The sequence below is a fragment of the Phocoena phocoena genome, chromosome 3, assembly GCF_963924675.1.
Source record: "Phocoena phocoena chromosome 3, mPhoPho1.1, whole genome shotgun sequence".
Classification (NCBI taxonomy): domain Eukaryota; kingdom Metazoa; phylum Chordata; class Mammalia; order Artiodactyla; family Phocoenidae; genus Phocoena; species Phocoena phocoena.
In genome coordinates, this window is record NC_089221.1 from 172,412,144 (window position 1) to 172,431,299 (window position 19,156).

General features: G+C 60.4%; 2 protein-coding genes across 2 annotated transcripts; both read right to left on the bottom strand.

Moving 5' to 3' along the window:
• Positions 1–1,645: 1,645 nt before the first annotated feature.
• DIRAS1 (DIRAS family GTPase 1) lies at positions 1,646–2,242 on the bottom strand. The gene has a single exon (XM_065875319.1). The coding sequence runs from the start codon at positions 2,240–2,242 to the stop codon at positions 1,646–1,648; it is 597 nt and encodes a 198-aa protein (XP_065731391.1).
• A 10,325-nt stretch (positions 2,243–12,567) lies between these two features.
• SLC39A3 (solute carrier family 39 member 3) lies at positions 12,568–18,264 on the bottom strand. The gene is made up of 5 exons (XM_065874522.1): positions 18,214–18,264; positions 17,814–17,893; positions 17,486–17,601; positions 16,417–16,755; positions 12,568–13,489 (listed from the first exon to the last, which is right to left on the bottom strand). Exons 4-5 carry the CDS (start codon positions 16,624–16,626, stop codon positions 12,755–12,757), a joined length of 945 nt encoding a protein of 314 aa, XP_065730594.1. The 5' UTR covers positions 16,627–16,755; positions 17,486–17,601; positions 17,814–17,893; positions 18,214–18,264; the 3' UTR covers positions 12,568–12,754.
• Positions 18,265–19,156: the final 892 nt, after the last annotated feature.

Genomic DNA, 19,156 nt, shown 5'->3' on the forward strand with positions numbered 1-19,156 from the left:
ACATGAGCTAGATGTGGATCTGCCCCGGTCGTGCCTTTGGATGAGACCACAGCCCAGCTGGCCTCATGCTGAGACCACAAATGTGTGCTGTTGCAAGTTGCTGAGTTTGCGCTCCTCTGTTCCCCAGCAACAGCTGATGGATACAGATGTTGGGCTGAGAGCCCCCTTACGACAGAGTGCAGCAGGCGTGGTGCTCCTCAGACAGTCGGGACGAACAGGTCCACAGATGCTCTCTGCTAAATCCCGTAACCCACTCCCCAAAACACAGCTGCACACAGTCACACTCTTGCAGGTGCCAAGGCTCACACATCACAGGTGTCTGGTCCTCCTGGCAACCACACGAGCCACCCCTGCCTACACCCTACACTGGGATCACACAACAGACCATCACACACACAGGAGCCCCACACACACGCTTAGACACAAGCCATCCGCCCAGCGCACCAAGGGGCCCAATGCATCATCCCATGGGTGCCCCCCACCCCACCCCAGGCCTACAGGTCACCTTCATACTGTCCGACACGGCCTCACTGGGTCCCGTGAGTGTGGTGTCATCTAGACACTCACAGAAACAGAATCTCACAGTGGTGGCAGGGACCCACACCTTCCTGGGTGCGCCCCCCCCCGGGGGGGGCCCCGTAGGTGGGAGGAATCAGGCTGGGCAGAGCTCTGCGTCCAGCCCCTCAGATCCTGCCGGTGCTGGGTCCAGATGCCTGCCTCTGGACAGGGCCCGGCAACCCCTCACCAGCACCCCGGGTCCCCTGCCCTGGGCTCGGTGGCGACAAACTGTCTCGATCTCTGTCTGCGGGCTATGTCCGGGAAGTCCCTCCATATTCATTCCAGACAGTCCCCTGGAGTTGTGCCGTGGCCATCGGCCGGTCCCAGACCTCCCCTGCCTGCACCCCAAGCCCAGGCGGGGCGAGGAGTGAGATTCCGGGCTGGCGGGGCACTGCTGTGAGCCCTGTGGTTATTGCCTGGCGGCCTGAGACCCAGCCCGCAAGGCCCCCCACCAATCCGTGGGGACGGGGGCAAGAGGGGTGGTCTGGGACCTGGGGAGGGGGGCACAGGCCAGAGGTCATGAGGGATGGAAGGGGGAGGGGAGTGTATGTCAAACACCAAGTTGGAGAAAAGAAAATCTGAGGTCCATGTGCATTTCAACTCCCTCCTCCCCGGCAAGGTCACAGTGATCTAATGTAGGGGCAGGGTGCAGGTCTGGCTGGGGGCACCCAGGGGGCAGAGTCAGAGGTGGGAGTCCTGGGAGACACGGAGATGGAGGAAAAACCGGCTTCCTGAGTCCCTGTGGGGACAGGCAGCTTCCCCCGTTTTCCCATGTGCAGATCAAGGGGGCCACCTCCAGCGCTTGGCTTTGGCAGGGCTACAGACAGGACGGGGGGCGGGGCAAAGAGGGAGGGGAAGGCAGAGTGGCGCGACAGAGCTGGGCTGGAGCCCCAGGTCTGCCACAGGCTCGGCAGGGCCTCATCGCCGCCGGAGACGTTGGAGGGAAAGAAGTGGAAGAGATGGTGGGGGGGAGGGGAAAGAAGGAAGAGGAGAGGGAAGAGGGGGCGGAGGGGGGCAGCGGGGGCACAGGACGTGGGGAGAGGCCTGGGGCCAGGACAGCAGGGCGCCGGCGGCGGGCGCTCTGGGCTCACATGAGGACGCATTTGCCCTTGATGCGGTCTGTCCTCTTCTGTTTGCTGGAGCGCTTGCCGTCGATGTTCAGGCTCATGTTCCGGCGTGTCTCCAGCGTGAGCAGCTCCTGGAAGAGCTCCTTGACGTTGTAGTTCATCTTGGCCGATGTCTCCATGAAGGCGCACTTCCACTCCTGGGCCACGGCCTGGGCCTCGCGGGTGTCCACCTCCCGCTGGGTCTCGTCGCACTTGTTGCCCACCAGCATGACGGGGATGTCCTCCACGCTGCCCTTGATCTGCACGATGAGCTTGTAGATGGGGCCCAGCTCCTCCAGCGACTGCTTGCTGGTGACCGAGAAGACCAGGATGAAGGCGTGGCCCTTGGAGATGGACAGCCGCTGCATGGCCGGGAACTGGTGGCTGCCCGTGGTGTCGGTGATCTGCAGCGTGCACACGCTCTTGTCGCAGCTGATGACCTGCCGGTAGGTGTCCTCAATGGTGGGGATGTAGGTGTCCCGGAACGTGCCCTTGACGAAGCGCAGCACTAGGGAGCTCTTGCCCACGCCGCCCGCCCCGAACACCACCACCCGGTAGTCATTGCTCTGTTCAGGCATCTTCCACGCGGCGGTGCGGGGTGGGGCCGGGAGGGCTCGCTTCGGCTGCTAGAACCCCAGACCGACCCTGCACAGAGAGGAGTGTCAGACAAGAGCGACCACCCACTAGGAGGGGGTGGGAAGGTCGGCCTCTCAGAGGAGCGGCATTTCTCCTGCATCCCGGTTGATTTGGTCGACTCTGCCATTCTGCCCTGCACACAGGCTCAGAGCCAGACCCTCTGCCTGTCTGCTTCCCCTCAACGAAATCTGGGGCCTAAACTCCTTCCCCGGCGGGGGAGGAGTGGTCTCTGGGCTGGAAGAGGCATGGAGATGCCACCGTGGGGTGCACACCAACTGCTTTCTCCCCCTGCATGCTCCCCCAGCCCCCAGGTGGCACTGGCTTTTCCCTGGCTTTGTGACCTGGGCAAGCTGCTTTGCCACCCTGAGCCTCAGGTTTCTCCTCCACAAAATAAGTAAAGGGGTGCCTCTCTCCGGCCATCACAGGCTCCCTGCTCTCACCCCAGCCCAGAGGCTCGTCAACCTCGTGGGAGCTGTGTGGTAGGGCATCTTTAAAATGCAGATTGCAGGGCCTCAGCCCTGGAAGTGGTGAATCCCTTGGTTCAGGGCCACAGCCCTGGGAACTTGCATTTTAAAGCTCTTCTCCTCCCCTCATCCCATAACTGTGATCCTGGTGCTGGAGGTCCAAGAATTTGCAAATCATGAAGCGGGTTTCCCACAGCAGCCCAGGCTGTAGATGAGAAAAGTAAAACTTAGCCTAAAGAGAGAAAGCCTCACTCCCTGAACTCCAAACCCAGTCTATGGTCTGGCCTGCCCTGGCCTCCCGCTCAGGTCTGATGTGTCAGTAGGAACAGAACTCCCTGCGAGGGGGTCCTCTTCTCCCCTCTCCCCTACCCTGTGCTCAGAGAGGTCCAGTGACCTCGGGAGGTCACACAGCACAGCAATTCCTGAAATGATGGAGGTGGGAGAAGAACTGTGACCTGGGGGTGGGAAGGCAGGAAGCCTGTCTCCAAGCATCTGCGTCCTTACTTATAGAAACAGCAGAGACCCCTTCCCTGCCTCCTTCTCAGCCATCTCTGAGGGTCCCATAACACGGGGCCGGGTCTACAATGGGATAGAGAAGATATGGCAAGATTGCACCCAGGCCATGCTACTTCCCTCAGGTGTGTGTGTGGTGGGCGGGAGCGGGGTGGGGGTGGGGGGCGGGGAGCAAGACCCAATGGTGTGAAAGACCCTGGCGGTGGAAACCCGGGCAAGTAAATTGATGTTCCCGAGCCTCTATGTTCTCATCTGTGAAATGGGAGCAGTCTCAGTGCCCACTCCACAGAGCCGCTGGCACAAGCAGTGCCATAAGCTGGATAAAGCCCTTGGCCAGGTGCCTGGCACACAGAGCCCTCAGTAAAGATGGACGGACATGGTTATCAATCACAAAGGCCCAGGGTATAAAGCACTCGGCTGGTCGTGGGTTGGGAAGGCCCTCAGTGATCAAAAGTACCAGGTTTGTCAGAAAAAGACATACGGAGAAGGTAACAGCCGACACGTACCTCACAAATTACATGCCAGGCAAACTTGTAGGAGCTTTAGCGGTTCTAACTCGTGGGGGACTGTTTTTAGGCATCTTGGTGACATGCATAGCACTTGGGGGTGGGGGGCTGGCAGGGCTGCCAGCCTGCTCTGCAGTCGCTACCCTTTCCTGGGTGGGCACCCCAAGAAGGGAGCTCATCAGCATGCAGCCAGGGATCACCACCACAACTGGCCGAGGGACTTGGGGTGGCTGGTGACCGTCCGTTCTTCCACCCCAGACCCAGCCCTTGCCTCGCTCTGGGTGCAGACCCCCTGGCAGTGCTCCAGGCCTGTCAGCAGGGGTGTCCTCCGGGAGGGGCCCACCGGGGCCTGGGATCCCTGACTCGGAGCCCCATTCAACAACCCGCAAACCCACACCAGGGATCCACCTGGTGCCATTTGAAAGCCACCTGCACCTCCCATGGGCTGGGGTTGGGGGAAGGGGTCTGTGGGCACCAAGTCGCAAAAGGGGGTGGCATGGGCTCAAGGTCACAGCAGAGAGGTAGCAGAGCAGAGCAGGATTTGAACCCGGCCCCAGCTGGCTACACAGCCTGGGGTCCTTCCCCTGTGCAACGCAGCCCACCCTGAGGCTCCCGGGCCAGGGGAAGCTGCCAGGCCCTGGGTCCCCGGAGCCCACTGCTACTGGGAGGTTGGAGCGACCTCAGGTGCAGAAAGCAGGCCCCAACCCAGGCGAGGGCCTGGGGGCTCGGGCTGCCTGACCCAAGGGGGTCTGACATAGGGACTACGTGACCAGTGAGGGGTTTGAGGAGAGGGGGCTCCCCTGGGCCCGAGGAGGATCTAAGTGGTGGGGGAGGGCCATCCACCAGAGGAGGGGCTCCTGGATGAGGGCCTCGGCTGGGAGAGGGAGCAGGAGAGCTGAACGGGGGCGGCGGTGCGGGGAGACGGGCTCGGGGCCCACTCGATTCCTCCTGGAGGCGCCCTGACAGCGGGACCCAGGGGGGCTCCTGTGGGCCGGAGGAGGGGCTGGCTCGGCCGAAAGGCTGCCCGTCAGTACCGCGGGGGAGGGGTGATGCCGGGAGGGAGCTGTCCAAGGTGGGCACGAGGAGGGCAGCCCGCCCGGGGCCCAGCCGGACCGGGGAGCGGGGTCCGGTGGAGGGCCCGGCCCCGCGGCCGGGGAGGGTGGGGCTCGGACAAAGGAGGGCGCGCGAGGAGAGGACCTGCGGGCCTCGCGGGGGGACGCAGCGGGCCCCGGCGCCCCGGTCCCCCGCCCCGGCCTCCTACCTGGGCGCTCGTCCCTGCGGCGCCGCCGCGGCTGCTGCTGGCCGTCTCCGTGTCCGCTCGGGCGCCGCCGCCCCCCGCACGCCGGAGCTGCTGCCGCCGCCGCGCCCGCGCCCGTCCCCGCCCGTCCCCGCCCGCCGCCGGGCGCCGCGCTCCGCCCCTCCCCCCAGCCCCGCGCCCCCGGGCAAGGTCACCGCCGCCCCATCTGGACCCCCGCCCGGTGAACACCGGCTCCTGCCAGGGACGCCATAGGGGTGGGGTCTTCTTCCCCAGGAGGAAGCTGGCGCACCCCAGGGCCACCCAGCAGCCGGCCGCTGGGCAAGATGGGGGCAGAGCCGAGGTCACCCAGGAGCAAAGAGAAGGGGCCAGTTGGCAGAACTGCAGACAAGGGGCCTGGGGGAACAGAACGGGACACCCTTGGGCTGGTGGGGGTGAGGGTCCAGGGCAGGGCCCCCCAGCGGGGAGGTCATTGATGGAATGAATAATCGATCAATCAATCAATAGATGTATGAGAAGGTAGAGGTGGCCCAAGGGGGCTCGGGGCAGTGGGGACGTACCTGGAGACTAGTCTCCATCCCGGGGGGTGGGGGGGTGGGGGGGGATTTGTCCTGGCAGGGTGGGACTTGGTTTGGGTGGGTGCCCCTAAGGGCAGGCCACCAAGGCAGAGATGGCATTTGGGCCCTTGAGCTGGGGGCGGGGGTGGGGTGGGAGGGCAGTTGCTTTTGAAGCTGGGGGTGAACAAAGGGAGACAAGGGAAATGGATTTGCAGTTTTCTGGTAGGAAAATGTTATCTTCATCAAATAGGAGTTGTCTCTGAGAATAAACGTTTGCCTTTGGGAAGCGTCTGTGCGGTTGACTTCTGTGTGTCCACATTTAGGCCAACAGGGTACCATCACCCCTCCCTCCTGAAGACTGGGAGGGTGGAGACTCATCTCAGAGAAGACTGGGCTTTGGGAAACAGCAACTGAACCAGGCAGGGGTGGGTGTGAGAACGCCCCAGGGCCCAAGCCTGTTAGAAGCAGGGACCCCTCGATGGATAGGCTGACACTAAGGGTCCCACAAGGAGGGACCTTCTGGGGTCAGAGCAGTCGGAGGGTGAAAGAGGCTCTTTGTAGGGTGATGAGCTCCCCATCATGAGGTGTGTGAGCAGATGGTCAGCTGGAGCCCAAGGGCTCCTCTGGCTCTTGGCTCCTTGATTCTTGCTGACCCAACATGTCTGTGGCTCTGGCTGAGCCAGACCCTTCCTGCTCCCTTGGAGAGGTGGGCACTGCCCCCAAGACCATCTGGCTCCCCCAGAGGCCGGGCCTCTGAGGTTCGTCCTGCTTTGGGGACTTGAAGGGCCCCATTTCTCCCTGATTCAGCCCCTCCACTGCACCTCCCGGCCTCTAGCACCTGGACCATCCCACCCGCCTCCTTCCTGGCCTCCCAGGACAGCCCCCTCCAGCCCTCCTTCTCCCCTGGCCTTCACCGCACAGACTCCTCTGCTCTCATGCCACCCCTGGCTTCCTTCACTTCCGGGTCAATGTCCAGCTTCTCAGCCTGGCGTTCAAGCTGCTCCCGACCTGACCCAAGCTCCCCTCCGGTTCCCCATCCAACCCCGGCTGCCTGGAGCTGTCCCCCAGACACACCCCACTCCTGCCCTGTCCTAGGCCATGTGGGGCACCACAGAGGGTGGCCTGGCCCCAGCCCCACATCTCCAAGTGCTCTCAGCCAGCGATGGAGACAGCCCTGTGGATCTCCACGTCCCGGCCAAGCGCTCCTCTGAGCCTCAGTCTCCCCATCTGTGAATGAGGATCACCATTGTCTTGCCTCCCAGCGTCGCTGGGAGTGATCTATCGGGCATGACGTCCACCCTCCTGGGGCTGCTGAGCACACAGGAGCTCAGAGATGACAGCCCTGCTCCCTCCCGCTCCGACTGCCTGCCTGCTTCCGTCTCTGAGTGACCAGGGGCACTGGGCCGGGCTTCCAGCCTTGGGCCGGCCCTCTGCTCCTCCAGGCACCAGCCCAGGCCGGGGCAGGCTGACTCACGCCTAGGAGTGTGGGCACGCTGCACCCTGCAGCTGCTATTTATAGCTCCCAGGCCAGGCTCCGGGCCGGATGAGCCAGGAGAGGACAGGCCCCAGAGTCTCCCCCTCGCTCTCCCAGGCACGGGGCTCAACGCCCACCCGAGCACCCCAAACTAGGACGGCAGTGCCCCCTTTCCCGCAGCCGGCCGGGAGAGCCCTGGCCTTCATGCACCAGTGCAAGAGAGGGTTGGGTTTTATCAGCTCAGAGAACGGGATCGGCTCCCCTGGGGTGGCCCAGCTGGGAAGAGACCGGGCTGGGGCTGGAGCTCGGGTCCATCAGGTTCTGAAGCCACAGCCAGCCTTTCTGCTGTCCCAGGCTGTCTGGGGGCCTGGCCCAGGGACACACACCTGGCCTTTGGCTGTCCTTGATCTGCAGAAGTCCTCTCAAATGTAAAGGGACAGCCACTCACCTGAGAGGTCCCTGCTCCTCGCCTGGCCTTGCAGCCTATGGGCCTCCTGCCAGCTGCTCCGGGTGGGGGCCGCTCTCCAGACCCACTGTTCAGGGAGGAAGGTGGCTGGGTCTCATGCTCTGTTCTTTCTGTGCTCCAGGGATTAATGCAATTATGTGGGCGAAGCTGAGGCTGGGCGCCACGGCCTCTCACCGATGCTGTTTGGCCCACAGAGGTTTTTATTTGTTTTTAACTTTAGTGTCAACATTTAAAAATAAGAAGGTCATCTGTCAAAACACAGTTTGCCTTAAAAAATGAATGGGCTGGTGTCTCGAGCCCAAATTCTGCCCACCAGCTCCTGTGGGAGCTGGACCCCAGCCTCTGGTGGAAGATGCTGGTCCTTCACTGAAGCCACCTGCCTAGCCCCTGGGAGTGGCCTGAGGGGCTCTTGCACATACGGGGCTGTGTTGTCATCAACACCTCCAAGGAGCGGGGTCACTGGAGCCTAAGCCATCAGCAGGATGAACCCCTGCCACACTTTGCATCCTTTAACAGAGAGCCGGACAGCTTTGATCAGTCAGAGAAAAGGACCATAACATGCAGGGAGACCTCAGGGCCTTTACACAGGCCACTTCCTCTGCCAGAAAAGCTCTTCACCCATCTTCTGACTCCAGTGAGGCCCTCAGAGACTCCCCACTGACCACACTGTTAAATTAGTCTTTGTCTCCCTTCGTGGCTCTCCCTCCACCTTGCTTATCTTCAGGGCACTTATCACATTTTGTGTCCATCTATCATCTGTCTCCCTTGCTAGAATGTGAGCTGCCTTAGGTTCTAGGAGAGTGGGTCTCCCCTGGGGGTGATTCTGCCCCCAGGGGACCCTGGGCGATGTCTGGGGACATTTGTGGTTGCCATGACCAGGCTGGGCTCTTGGCATTGAGTGGGTGGGGCCAGGGAGGCTGCTCCACACCCCAGGGCATCCAGGACAGCCCCCCAGAGGATGACCCAGCCCCACGTCAGCAGTGCTGGGGGGACCCTGGGGTAGGGCAATGGACCTCAACGTGTCCCCCGACCAGCATCCCCTGGGAGCTTGGTAGAAATGCAAAATCTGGGAATTCCCTGGCGGTCCAGTGGTTAGGACGCCGGCTTTCACTGCTATGGACCCAGGTTCGATCCCTGGTGGAGGAACTAAGATCCCACAAGCCGTGCGGCGCAGCCAAAAGAAAAAGAAAAGAGAAAGAAATGAAAAATCTCTGGCCCTGCCCCAGCCAAGACTAGCTCAGCAGGAGGCCCAGCCGGTCCCTCAAAGGAGACGGCATGTGAAGCGTGGCGGCCTTTTCCTTTGCTTTAAACGCAGCACCTCAGCTGTGCCTCCCAGGCACTGAGACGGGGGCGGGGGGGGGGGCTCTAAACGGCCCACCTGCCCATCCCGGCTCTCTCCTGCCAGGCTGGGCACGCAGCAATCACTTGGGCCCTCGGCGAGAACACTGCGGTCTTCCAGGTCAGCTTTTCTTGCCCCAGGAGCTGCAGAGGCCTGGAGGGTGTCAGGGTCGGGGAGGGACGGGGTCTCCCTTCTGCAGCCCAATCTGGCCTCAGCCAACTGACAGCCAGGAGAAGAATTCTAGGGTCTTCCCAGAACCACCCCAAGCCCTGCAGCAGCCCCCTTCTGCCCTCAGGAGTCCCAGCCCAGTCCCCGCCTCTAGGAGGCTCTCAAAAGGTCAGGTGGGTCGGTCACTGGCTCTGTACCAAAGCTGACAGACAGCTCAGGGTGGACACGGGCTGGGACATGTGGGCTGCATGACCCTCTCTTCCTGGCAAGGCTGAGGGTCCAGAGCTGGTGGTCAGGGCAGGCCTGGAGGCGCCGTGTGCAGGGACACAGCATCCCGTCCGATGCCTGTGTTTTGGGGCCCAGAAGATGTAGACTGGCTGGGAACCGGCGACCCCCTCCCCGGCTCCACACTAATAACTTCTCCACCAGAAACGCAAACAGCAGACAACAGAAGCCGCGACACTGTTATTACGCTTGATTCAATCCGCGAGTCCTGGGTGCCACCTCCTAACTTTCTACTCTTTTGTCTCCAGATCAAGGAGAGGGACCCGGCTGACTGCATCCAGCTGTGGCTGGCACTGGGAGCCCCGACTCCACTCGGCTCGGGGGTGGCGGGGCCGGTGAGGGTGACGCTGTACCAAGGACCAGAGCTGAGTCCTGGCTCGACCCTCCTGCTTGCTGAGCCCCCGTATTGGGCGCCCATAATCGTGCTGCCAGGAGCCTGCCTGGTCGCAGCCAAAGCGGCTAGGGGTGGCCTTGACCCAGCCAGGCACATCCGGATAAAGGTGGTGTTTTGTGCTGGGAGTTTTGTTTCTTTAAACAGAAAGGCGTTTGTGCTACTTGGGAACGCTCGTGTCCAAGTGAAGGTGGCTGTGCCTGGTTGACACCAAGCAACACACAGGTCATTAGCAGGCGCGTGCCCCCTCTCCTCCGTGAGACACGCACACAGATCTCAAAGCGACACGTCCTAGACGGCGCAAAGTCGCACGGAGATGAAGGCTTTCGTGGCCAACGTCCAGTTCCATGTCAGGGCTGGACCAGGGCCCCAGGTGGTGGGTGACCAACCCGCAGGCTTCTTCAGCCAGAGCTGTCACCACACGGCACCTGTCGTGTCAGAGCGGGTGTGGGGGAGATGGAGCCACTGAGCTGGCCTAGACGAGAAGACCCTGGTCTAGGCTGGACACGGCCACCATGAGCCGGGGGACCTCAGGAGTGAGGTCGGCCTCTCTGGGGCCCCCATCAGATGGGACGACCATTTTTCTTCTTACCTCAGCTTTCAACTTTGATCCTCGGCCAAAGCAGGGAAAGCTGACCAGAAATGACCAAGCGACACCATCATCCCTGTGGCCCCAGGAGGCAGACCCCAGGGCTGACCCTGGCCCCTCCAACCACAGCAGACGGGAGGGGTGGCGTTGGGGGTGCTGGCGGGGCAGCCTGTGTCCTCTCCTACGACACACAGCTCCCCCCAAACTTCTTGGGGTCCCACCATCCCTGGGGGACCTGGAAGCAGTTTTGCTGGGTCTGGCAGGACCACAGAGAGAGGCCAGAGCCTGGCAGACAGAGGCTGGGCAGGCTGGGGATCCGAGGATGCCGGGGACTGGGGTGGCGGTGTCTGAGGGACGGGTGGGGCATCCCGGGGTTTCCCCCCCTCACTGGTGTGGCAGCGCCCTTCGTGGTCTGGAAGCTGGCTTAGAGTGAGGGGGGATGATACGATCCTGAAGCCTCCAGTGCAGGGAAGGGAAGGGGAAATGCAACTGATGGGTGGAGAGGCTTGTGGTGTCCCCAGGCATCCCAGGAAGCTGGTGGCTGGTGGGAGGGCAGGGACCCTGCTGTGCGTGTGCTTTAGCTAACGGAGGGGAAAGAGTATGGAGTGGGGGAAGCCTGGAGCAGGCTGCTCTGCACCCACGGGGGGGCTTCCTACTGGATTCAGGGCGACGGGGCCCCTGGGGGACCCTGCCCAGCCCCGTCCCATGGGCCACACCCTTCTAAAGGCAGGCTCTGGAATCTGGCAATTCCATGACATCCCGCCCACCCGGGGCAAAGGTGGAGTGAAGTAGGGGCAGGGGTCGCCAGCAAGGGTGGGTTTAGGACAAGGTGGAGGTGATGGTCCCACGCCCACAGGGGTCACTTTCCCAGCATGGGGACAGGGTCAGGCCATGCGGGGTTCAGACGTGGGTCCTGGCAAAAAGCCAGACAGAAGTTCCTGGAAACGGGCCCAATACTTCCAGCAGCGGTGGGGTGGGCGCCCAATAGAGTGGAAGTGGGGGGCCTTGGACACACGGCGCTGCCCCCTGAGACCCATATCGACACCGAATGAGGCTGGGGCCGTGGCGGAGGTTGTGTGCTCTCCTGCCCGCGGAGCCGGGCAGGTGGCAGCAGGCCAGCGCCTGGGACGCCCCTTGGGACAAGCAAGTAGCTGCTCCTGGAACCCCACCGGGCTGGAGTGACGGGCTGGAGGCCCCGCCGCGCCCAGGGCCACAGGGCAGAGGGGCCCGTCCTCGACGGGAAGCTTTGACAGCCCCACTGCCACGGCCAGTCTCCCCAGTGTGGGTCTGGGCAGCGACCGCGAGTGAGAGGAAGGCAATCAGAGGTGCTAGGAAGGAGCCTGGGCCCCATGGCCGAGTGGACAAGTGAGAAGACAGGAAGGGTGTAAGTAATGGGATGGGCCGCGGAAGCCGAGGCTGCGCCTCCAGGCTTGGGGGCAGACACAGTCAAGTCCCCCCGGAAGGGCCCTCAGCCCTGGCTCAGCCCCGAGCAGGAGACGGTTGCCATGACTACACTAACAGAGCTTGTTGCCACGGAGGGGAGGGTTCGCGCCAGCCCCACGGGGCTGTTAGGCTCCTGCGCTCCCCGAGGGGGGTCCTAGCTTCGTGTCTGGCCTGGGGGAGCTGAGTCACGTGGCCCCTGACCCTGGCCTGCGGGGGTCGTCTTGCTCTGGAGACCCTGTGGCCAAGCTGCCCCAGGCCTCCCCTCACTCTCTGCAGCCCTGGGGCTCTGTTGCCTCGGGGAGCTGAGCAGCTCAGCCCGGCCTGGAACCCCAGCCCCTGGAGAGCAACCTCTCCGGGCAGGGCGGCCGCACCAGAAAGCAGGGAAGAAGAGGGCGGCTCCGAGATCCCTGGAACCTCCGTCTCCCCGGAAGCACAGCCTCAGGTGGCAGGAATCACAGCCCCATCACCCCCACTAACCGCGAACGAGGCTCCTGGCCGGAGGTTCCTGGCTGGCGGACTCCTTTCAGAAACCCCTCAGGGCATCACGTGACAGTGACTGGACCCTCTGCTCACCCTGGGGACAGGCCCGCCACGTGCTGCAGGGCTCCAGGGAAGGCGTGGGGGGTGGCTACGGGGATGGCACTGTAGCCAGGGCTGCGGAGGACAGAGGCTGGCCTCTCCCGCACTCGTCCACAGCCGGCGGTGTTTAGGGGTGGGGAGGGTCTGCGTCTGACCCCACCTGGACGCCCGGGGCCACCTCCCCTGCGAGTCACCAGACCCCCACGCCCACGGATGACATAGCCACACAGCTTTGGTGAATACTTTTAAGAGAATTTGTAAAAGTAGTAGCGGTGCCCCAAGGCTCGGGGTGTAGGATCTGGGGCTCAGTGCAGTCCCGGGCGGCCCCTCTGTGCACAGGCACAGCCCGGGGGCTGAGCTCGGACCCTCGGGGGAGGCGAGGCTCCAGCTGGGTGGGGGCGGGGCAGGCACCCGGCGTGGGATGGTCACCACTTGAGGAAGACCATGCCCGCCAGGACGGCGTAGCCCAGCACCAGGAAGAGGACCTTGAGCAGCCGGTCGCTCTTCTCCTCCAGCTCCTTGGCCAGGATCTCAAAGAAAGTGACGAAGAGGAACGTACCGCCTGCCAGGCCCTGCAGCACCACGGAGGCCACGCTGCTGGGCACGCCCTGGGCACTCTCGATGCCCAGGCCGAGGCTGATGCCCAGGGGAATCATGGCACTCACAGTGACGGCCAGCTTGGCAGCGTCCCTCAGGGTCATGGCGCTCCTGGCCATGCTGATGCCCAGGGCCACGGCCACCAGCGTCTCGTGGATGGCCACCCCCACGAACAGGCTCACCACCTTCTCCCCCTCCTCCTGCAGGCCCAGGGCCAGGCCCTCGAAGACCGAGTGGGCCGACAGGGCGAACACCAGGCTGAGGAGCCGCAACGGGCTGGAGCGCGACAGCTCCTGGACACTCAGCCCGTGGCTGTGCATGTGGGGCTCCCCGTAGAGCGCATGGCCCCGCGAGCCACCCATGAAGGGGCTCTCGTACTCTGAGTCGCTGCCCACGTCCGAGCTGGCGTTGAATGTCTCCAGGTCGATAAAGGCCGGCCTCTCCTTGCGGAAGGTCAGGACAAGCTGCTCCAGGAAGACGGTCATGAAGAAGCCCAGCAGCATGACGGTCTCGGCCAGCGGGTAGTCAGTGCTGATGTGCCCAAGACTCAGGACTTTCTGGAGCTGGAGCAGAGGGCACGAGAGGGGGAAAAGACAGGCAGAGGTTCAGAGGCGCGACCGCCGAGACCCCCGCTGCCCATGCAACAGGTTCTTCAGACGTCACCTTTCAAGTAGCAGAAATACCCAAATCATACAGGTCTTAAAGAAGGGTGGTGGCTCATCCTTGACGGATTTAAAAATAAAGGGACTTCCCTGGCGGTCCAGTGGGGGCCTGGGTTCAATCCCTAGTCAGGGAACTAGATCCCACATGCACGCCACAACTAAGAAGTCTGCATGCCGCAACTAAGACCCAGCACGGTCAATAACTAAATAAATATTTTAAAATAAAAACTCTATTAGAAAGGGACTAGGCCTCACGTCATGTCCACTATGTCAACCAATTTAAAAAGAGTGTAGTGGGCTGCATCATGACCCCTAAAAGGTATGTCCACCAGGAATCTCAGAATGTGGCCTTATTTGCCAGAAGGGTCTTTGCAGATATAACTGAGGTGTGATGGGCTGAATTGTGTCTCCCCAACAAAAGGAAATTTCTATATAAAAGTCTCCCAACCCCTAGTGCCTCAAAACTGACCATACTTGGAGATAGGGTTTTTAAACAGGTGATTCAGTGAAAAGGAGGCTGTGAGGGTGGACTTAATCCACTAGGACTGCTGTCCTTACAGGAAGAGGAAGAGCCATCATCTGAAGAGACAGCAAGAGGTGGCCGTCTACAAAGCAAGGAGAGAGGCCTCAGGAGGACCAAACCCTGCCAGCACCTTGGTCTCAGACTTGCAGCCTCCAGCCCTGGGAGAGAATAAGCGTCTACTGTTTAAGCCCCCCGTCTCTGGTCTTCTGTTATGGCCACCCCAGGAAACTCATTCATAAGATAAGGATCTTGAGATGACATCATCCTGGATGAGGATGATGTCCTTAATCCAACGACAGGTGTCCTTCCGAGACAGAAGAAGAGAGACACACAGAGAGAGGCCATGTGACAACAGAGGCAGAGCTGGGGTGATGGAGCCACAAGGTAAGGGACCAAGGACCGCAGACGATCCGCACAAGCTGGGAGGGACACGGGCTAGACCTCTCTCACGGCCGGAGGACCCAGCCCACCGACACCTTGGTCTCGGACTGCTGGCCTCCAGACTGGGATGTCAGCCAGGGCTTCGGGCCCTGATGCCTGCACGGGGCTGGCTTCCACACAACCCGGGGGCCGTTTCCAGAGCCCCCCACCGCTCCACCCCACTGGGTGAACATGCTGAGAACGAGCACGGGGCTCGCCGGCACACCCAGCCATCCTCGTCAGATCCTTGAGTCAGCGCTGTCCCACAGAACGTTCCGGATGGTGGAAATGTCCTCTATCTGTGCTGTCTGATATGGAAGCCGCTAGCCTCGCGTGGCCCACGAGGACTTGAAATGTGGCTGGTGCGGCTGAGGACTGGCGCGTTGAAGTGTGTTTGACTTCAATTCACTGAAACCTGACCAGCCAGAATGGTGAGTGGCAGCCACACCAGACTGTGAGGCAGACACTCTGGCTGAGGCTGGCAGGTGGCCAGGAGGAGGGGCCTGGCTCACTGAGGCGTGGGGAGTCTGGGGCAGGGGCGCGGCCCAGGAGTGGTTTGGGAAGGACGGTTAGAGGGCCCCGAGCACTGAAGGGGGATGGGGAAGGGCAAGGTCGTTGCAGCAGTCCAGGCCTGAGGGGTGGCACTGCGGGAATGTGGGAAACGGCGGGGGGTGGGGGGGTGGGGGGAGGGTGCAGAGGGTGTCAGAGAGGACTCCGATCTCATCCTCACTGATGCCAAGTGCACAAGTTTCCCACGCTGTGTAACAGAGGAATGCAAGCTTAGCAGCATAAAACACCTCCCAGCCCTCAACATCAGGGGTCCAGGCACAGGATGGGGCTTGTGGATAAAGCAAATGGCACAGTGTGGCCAGGGACTGTGGGTGGCTCCCAACCAACAGCCAGGGAGACACTGGGCCCTCAGTCTGACAGCCAGGAAGGAACTGAACCCGCCTTACAACCACACGGGCTCAGAGGCCAATCCATCCCCAGTCAAACCTTGAGATGAGACCACAGCCCACCGGATACCTTGATTGCAGCCTCATGAGAGCCGGCAGCAGAGGACCCAGTCAAGTGGTGCCCAGACTGCTGACCCACAGAAACTGTGTAGGAATAAACACGTGTTGTTTTAAGATGCTAAGTTTGTTATAATTTGTTACACAGGAGTAGCTAACTGATACAGGAGTTGAAGAGAGGCCACAGTTGCCAGCTTCAGGACAAAGTGCACGTGTCTGGGGCAGGTGGTCTGGTCAGGTAATGGCTGATGAGCCCACCAGCCGGGAACCCTAGGTCTAGTTCAGACCCCTTGTTTACCAGATAAGACCCAGAGAAGAGACGCAACCAACTCATGGCCACACAGCAAATTCATTTTCTACTTCCCATCACCCTTATAGTGTCAAGGCCCTGACCTTGGTATCAGGGTTGAAAAGCACCAGAGATGGGGAGGGGCAAGATAGGGGTAGGGGATTAAGAAGTACAAACTATTATGTGCAAAATAAATAAGCTACAATGATATACTGTACAGCACAGGAGATATAGCCAACAGTTTATAATAACTATAAATGGAGTATAACCTTTAAAAATTGGGAATCACTATGTTGCACGCCTGTAACTTATACAATATTGTACATCAACCATATCTCAATTAGGGAATTCCTTGGCTGTCCAGTGGTTAGGACTCTGTGCTTTCACTGCTGAGGGCCCAGGTTCAGTCCGTGGTCAGAGAACTAAGATCCTCCAAGCCACGCAGCACAGCCAAAAAAAACAAAAACACGACAACTATATCTCAATTATAAAAAAAAATAAAAGGAAAGAAAAAACAAAAGGCACCAGAGACGACTGGCCATAAGGTGCCAAGGGCTGCTGCTGCCACCCCAGGGAGCCTTACCTTTTCCCTCACAGCCGGCAGTAAAGCATTGAAGCACGTGGCCAGAAAGACCCCGCCTCCAAAGGTGTTGCAGAGTGAGAGGATCTTTTTCGAACGATGGGCCTTCTCAAAATCTGTCTCGATGATCTTCACGGGGAGCAGGGAGCCCAGCAGCATGAAGAAGAACACGCCCACCATGCAAAGGATTTTGGCTACCAACAACTTCACCATGGCGGCGGCCCGGGCTGCTCTGGTCACCGGTCACTGCAGGGCCAAACCATGTGTGGGCGCACACTCCCCTCCCACGACGCGCTACGGGGCCCAGCCACGCAGCCGGGGGCTCATGCCTCAGTCCAGCCACTGTGAATGTCAGGGGCAACCGTGTCAGCTATTGGATTGGTTATCTGACCAGCTAAAGCAACCAAGCCCATCACCCCCAGTACTTCACCCCATTCCAGGCCTAGCACACGTCCCTGTCTCCTGCAGAAAATTCTCCACGGCTGCACTGTCCAACACAGCAGTCGCTAGCCAAGTGTGTCTGTGTAAGTTAATTAAAATTAAATAAAATGTAGGCAATTCCCTGGCGGTCCAGTGGTTAGGACTCCATGCTTCCACTGCGGGGGGCACAGGTTCGACCCCTGGTTGGGGAACTAAGATCCTGTTATGTGGCACGGCCAAAAAAATTTATTTTAATTTAAAAAAATTATAGGAAATGTAGAATTCGTTTCCTCAGTTGCGCTACCCACATTTCAAGTGTTCCATAGCCACTTGAGTCTAGCAGCTGCCGTACTGGACAGCACAGACAGAGAACATTTCCATTGTTGCAGAATGTTCTGGGTCCCACTGCCCTTACATAAAATCCAAAGGCTTTACCCTGAGGCAAAGGCTCTGCACCATCAGCTCGGGCTCCACCTCACCTCACTGGCCTTTGTGGTCCCTGACGGTGGCAAGCCCGTTCCCGCCTCAGGGCCTTTGCACCGGTTGTTCTCTTGGCCTGGACCACTTCTCTCCCCTGACCTTCCAATGATGCTTGTCTTTCAGGCCCTCAGGAGGGCCTCCCCCTGCCCTAAATGGCATCCCTTGTACCCACCGCAAGGCCTGGCGCAGAACAGATGCTCAGTAACCGCTGGCTAAACAAACGGATGAGCTGAAGCATGTGGACCTCTTTACGGGGACTCAATGAGCCAAAGGAAAGCAGATCTCGCCCTAGATAGACCCGAAAATGTTACCATTAGAATGAGGGACTGCGGCTGCTCCCCTGTCCTTAGGCTTTCTTCCCAACCTCCCAGTTCTCACTGCCCGCGTCCCCATGTCAGCTCAGATGCCACCAGTGGAGAGGGGTCTCCTACCCCGTCCCCTGGCATCATTGGTGCTACAGGGAACTACATAATTTAAAATCTCTGAATGTCATCACTCGCCCTGGGCTGAGACTTCCACGGGAGCAGGGAGTGTGTCTTCCTCAGCCCAGAGCCAGGTACAGTAGGCGCCCAATAAATACCTGCCGAGCGTCGGGATGCCCCAGTCTGTGGCGTGGGGGTGAGGGTGGCCTGGACGCCCTCAAACCGGGGGCTGATGGGGCTGGGCAGCGGGGACGGGTTCATTCATTCATCCTTTCACTCAGCACTTATTGAGCGCCTTCTGTGTGTCCCGCGCTGCACTGGGTGCCCCGCTCGAGAGGGGACAAGTCGCGCTCCACCGGGGGAGCCGGACGCAAATCACACAGATCGCCAGTAAAGGCGGGGCCTCGGCTAACGGGCGGCAGAGTCCGCCAGGCCCCGGGCCGCCCCGGCCCCCAGTCCCGTCCCGGCCCACACGTACCTCCGCCGGGTCCTCGCCCGCCCGCCGGAGCCGCCCACCGCTCAACCGCCGCGCCGTGTCGACCCCACTGCAGCTTTCCCGGTCTAGCCCCGGCTCGGCGCGCAGCTGCCCACGCCCCACCCACGCCCCTGCCCATTGGCCTCCCCAAGCTCAGCGGGCCAAGGTCTCCATGCCATTGGCTGTTACGGCTGCCACTCACTCCGCGACTCCACCTCTCCTACCGGCAAGGGAAAGTAGTTTCCTCCCACTGAGCGGCGGGTACAGCCACCGGGCGGCTCCGGTGGGAAACTCCGACCCTAGGGGAATGGTTCCGCCAGCGTCTGGCTTCCAGAGCTGTCCAGGGGTTCCTAGTGCTGAATCCCGTTCGGATCGAGGTTTGGCCATTGTCAGAAAACGATTTGCTACGGGTGACTGCCTCTCTCGGAGCGTCCTCGCTGCTGATGCCCTTCCCGTCGGTTTAAGATGCAGATTTATCCGTTCAACATCTCTGCCTCCTATGTACCAGGACCTTTTCTAGGAGAACATCTGTCAACAAAACAAGGATCTCTCCTCTTTTGGAGCTTACGTGCTAGGAGAAGACAGAAAATAATCGACAAACATAATAAGTAATAAAACTATGTCAGAAGGTGACAAGCGCTCTGGAATAATAGAGCCCAGTAAGGGTTATCAGAGTGCTGGGAGGTGGCTTGGGATGAACACACACACACTACTATGCATAAGATAGATAACCAATAAGGACCTACTGTATAGCACAGGGAACTCTACTCAATATTCTGTGATAACCTATATGAGAAAAGAATCTTAAAAAGAATGAATATATGTATATGTATAACTGAATCACTTTGCTGTACACCTGAAATTAACACAACATTGTAAATCAACTACACTCCAATAAAATTAAAATATATTTTTTTTAAAAAGAGTGCTGGGTGGTGGATTGCTA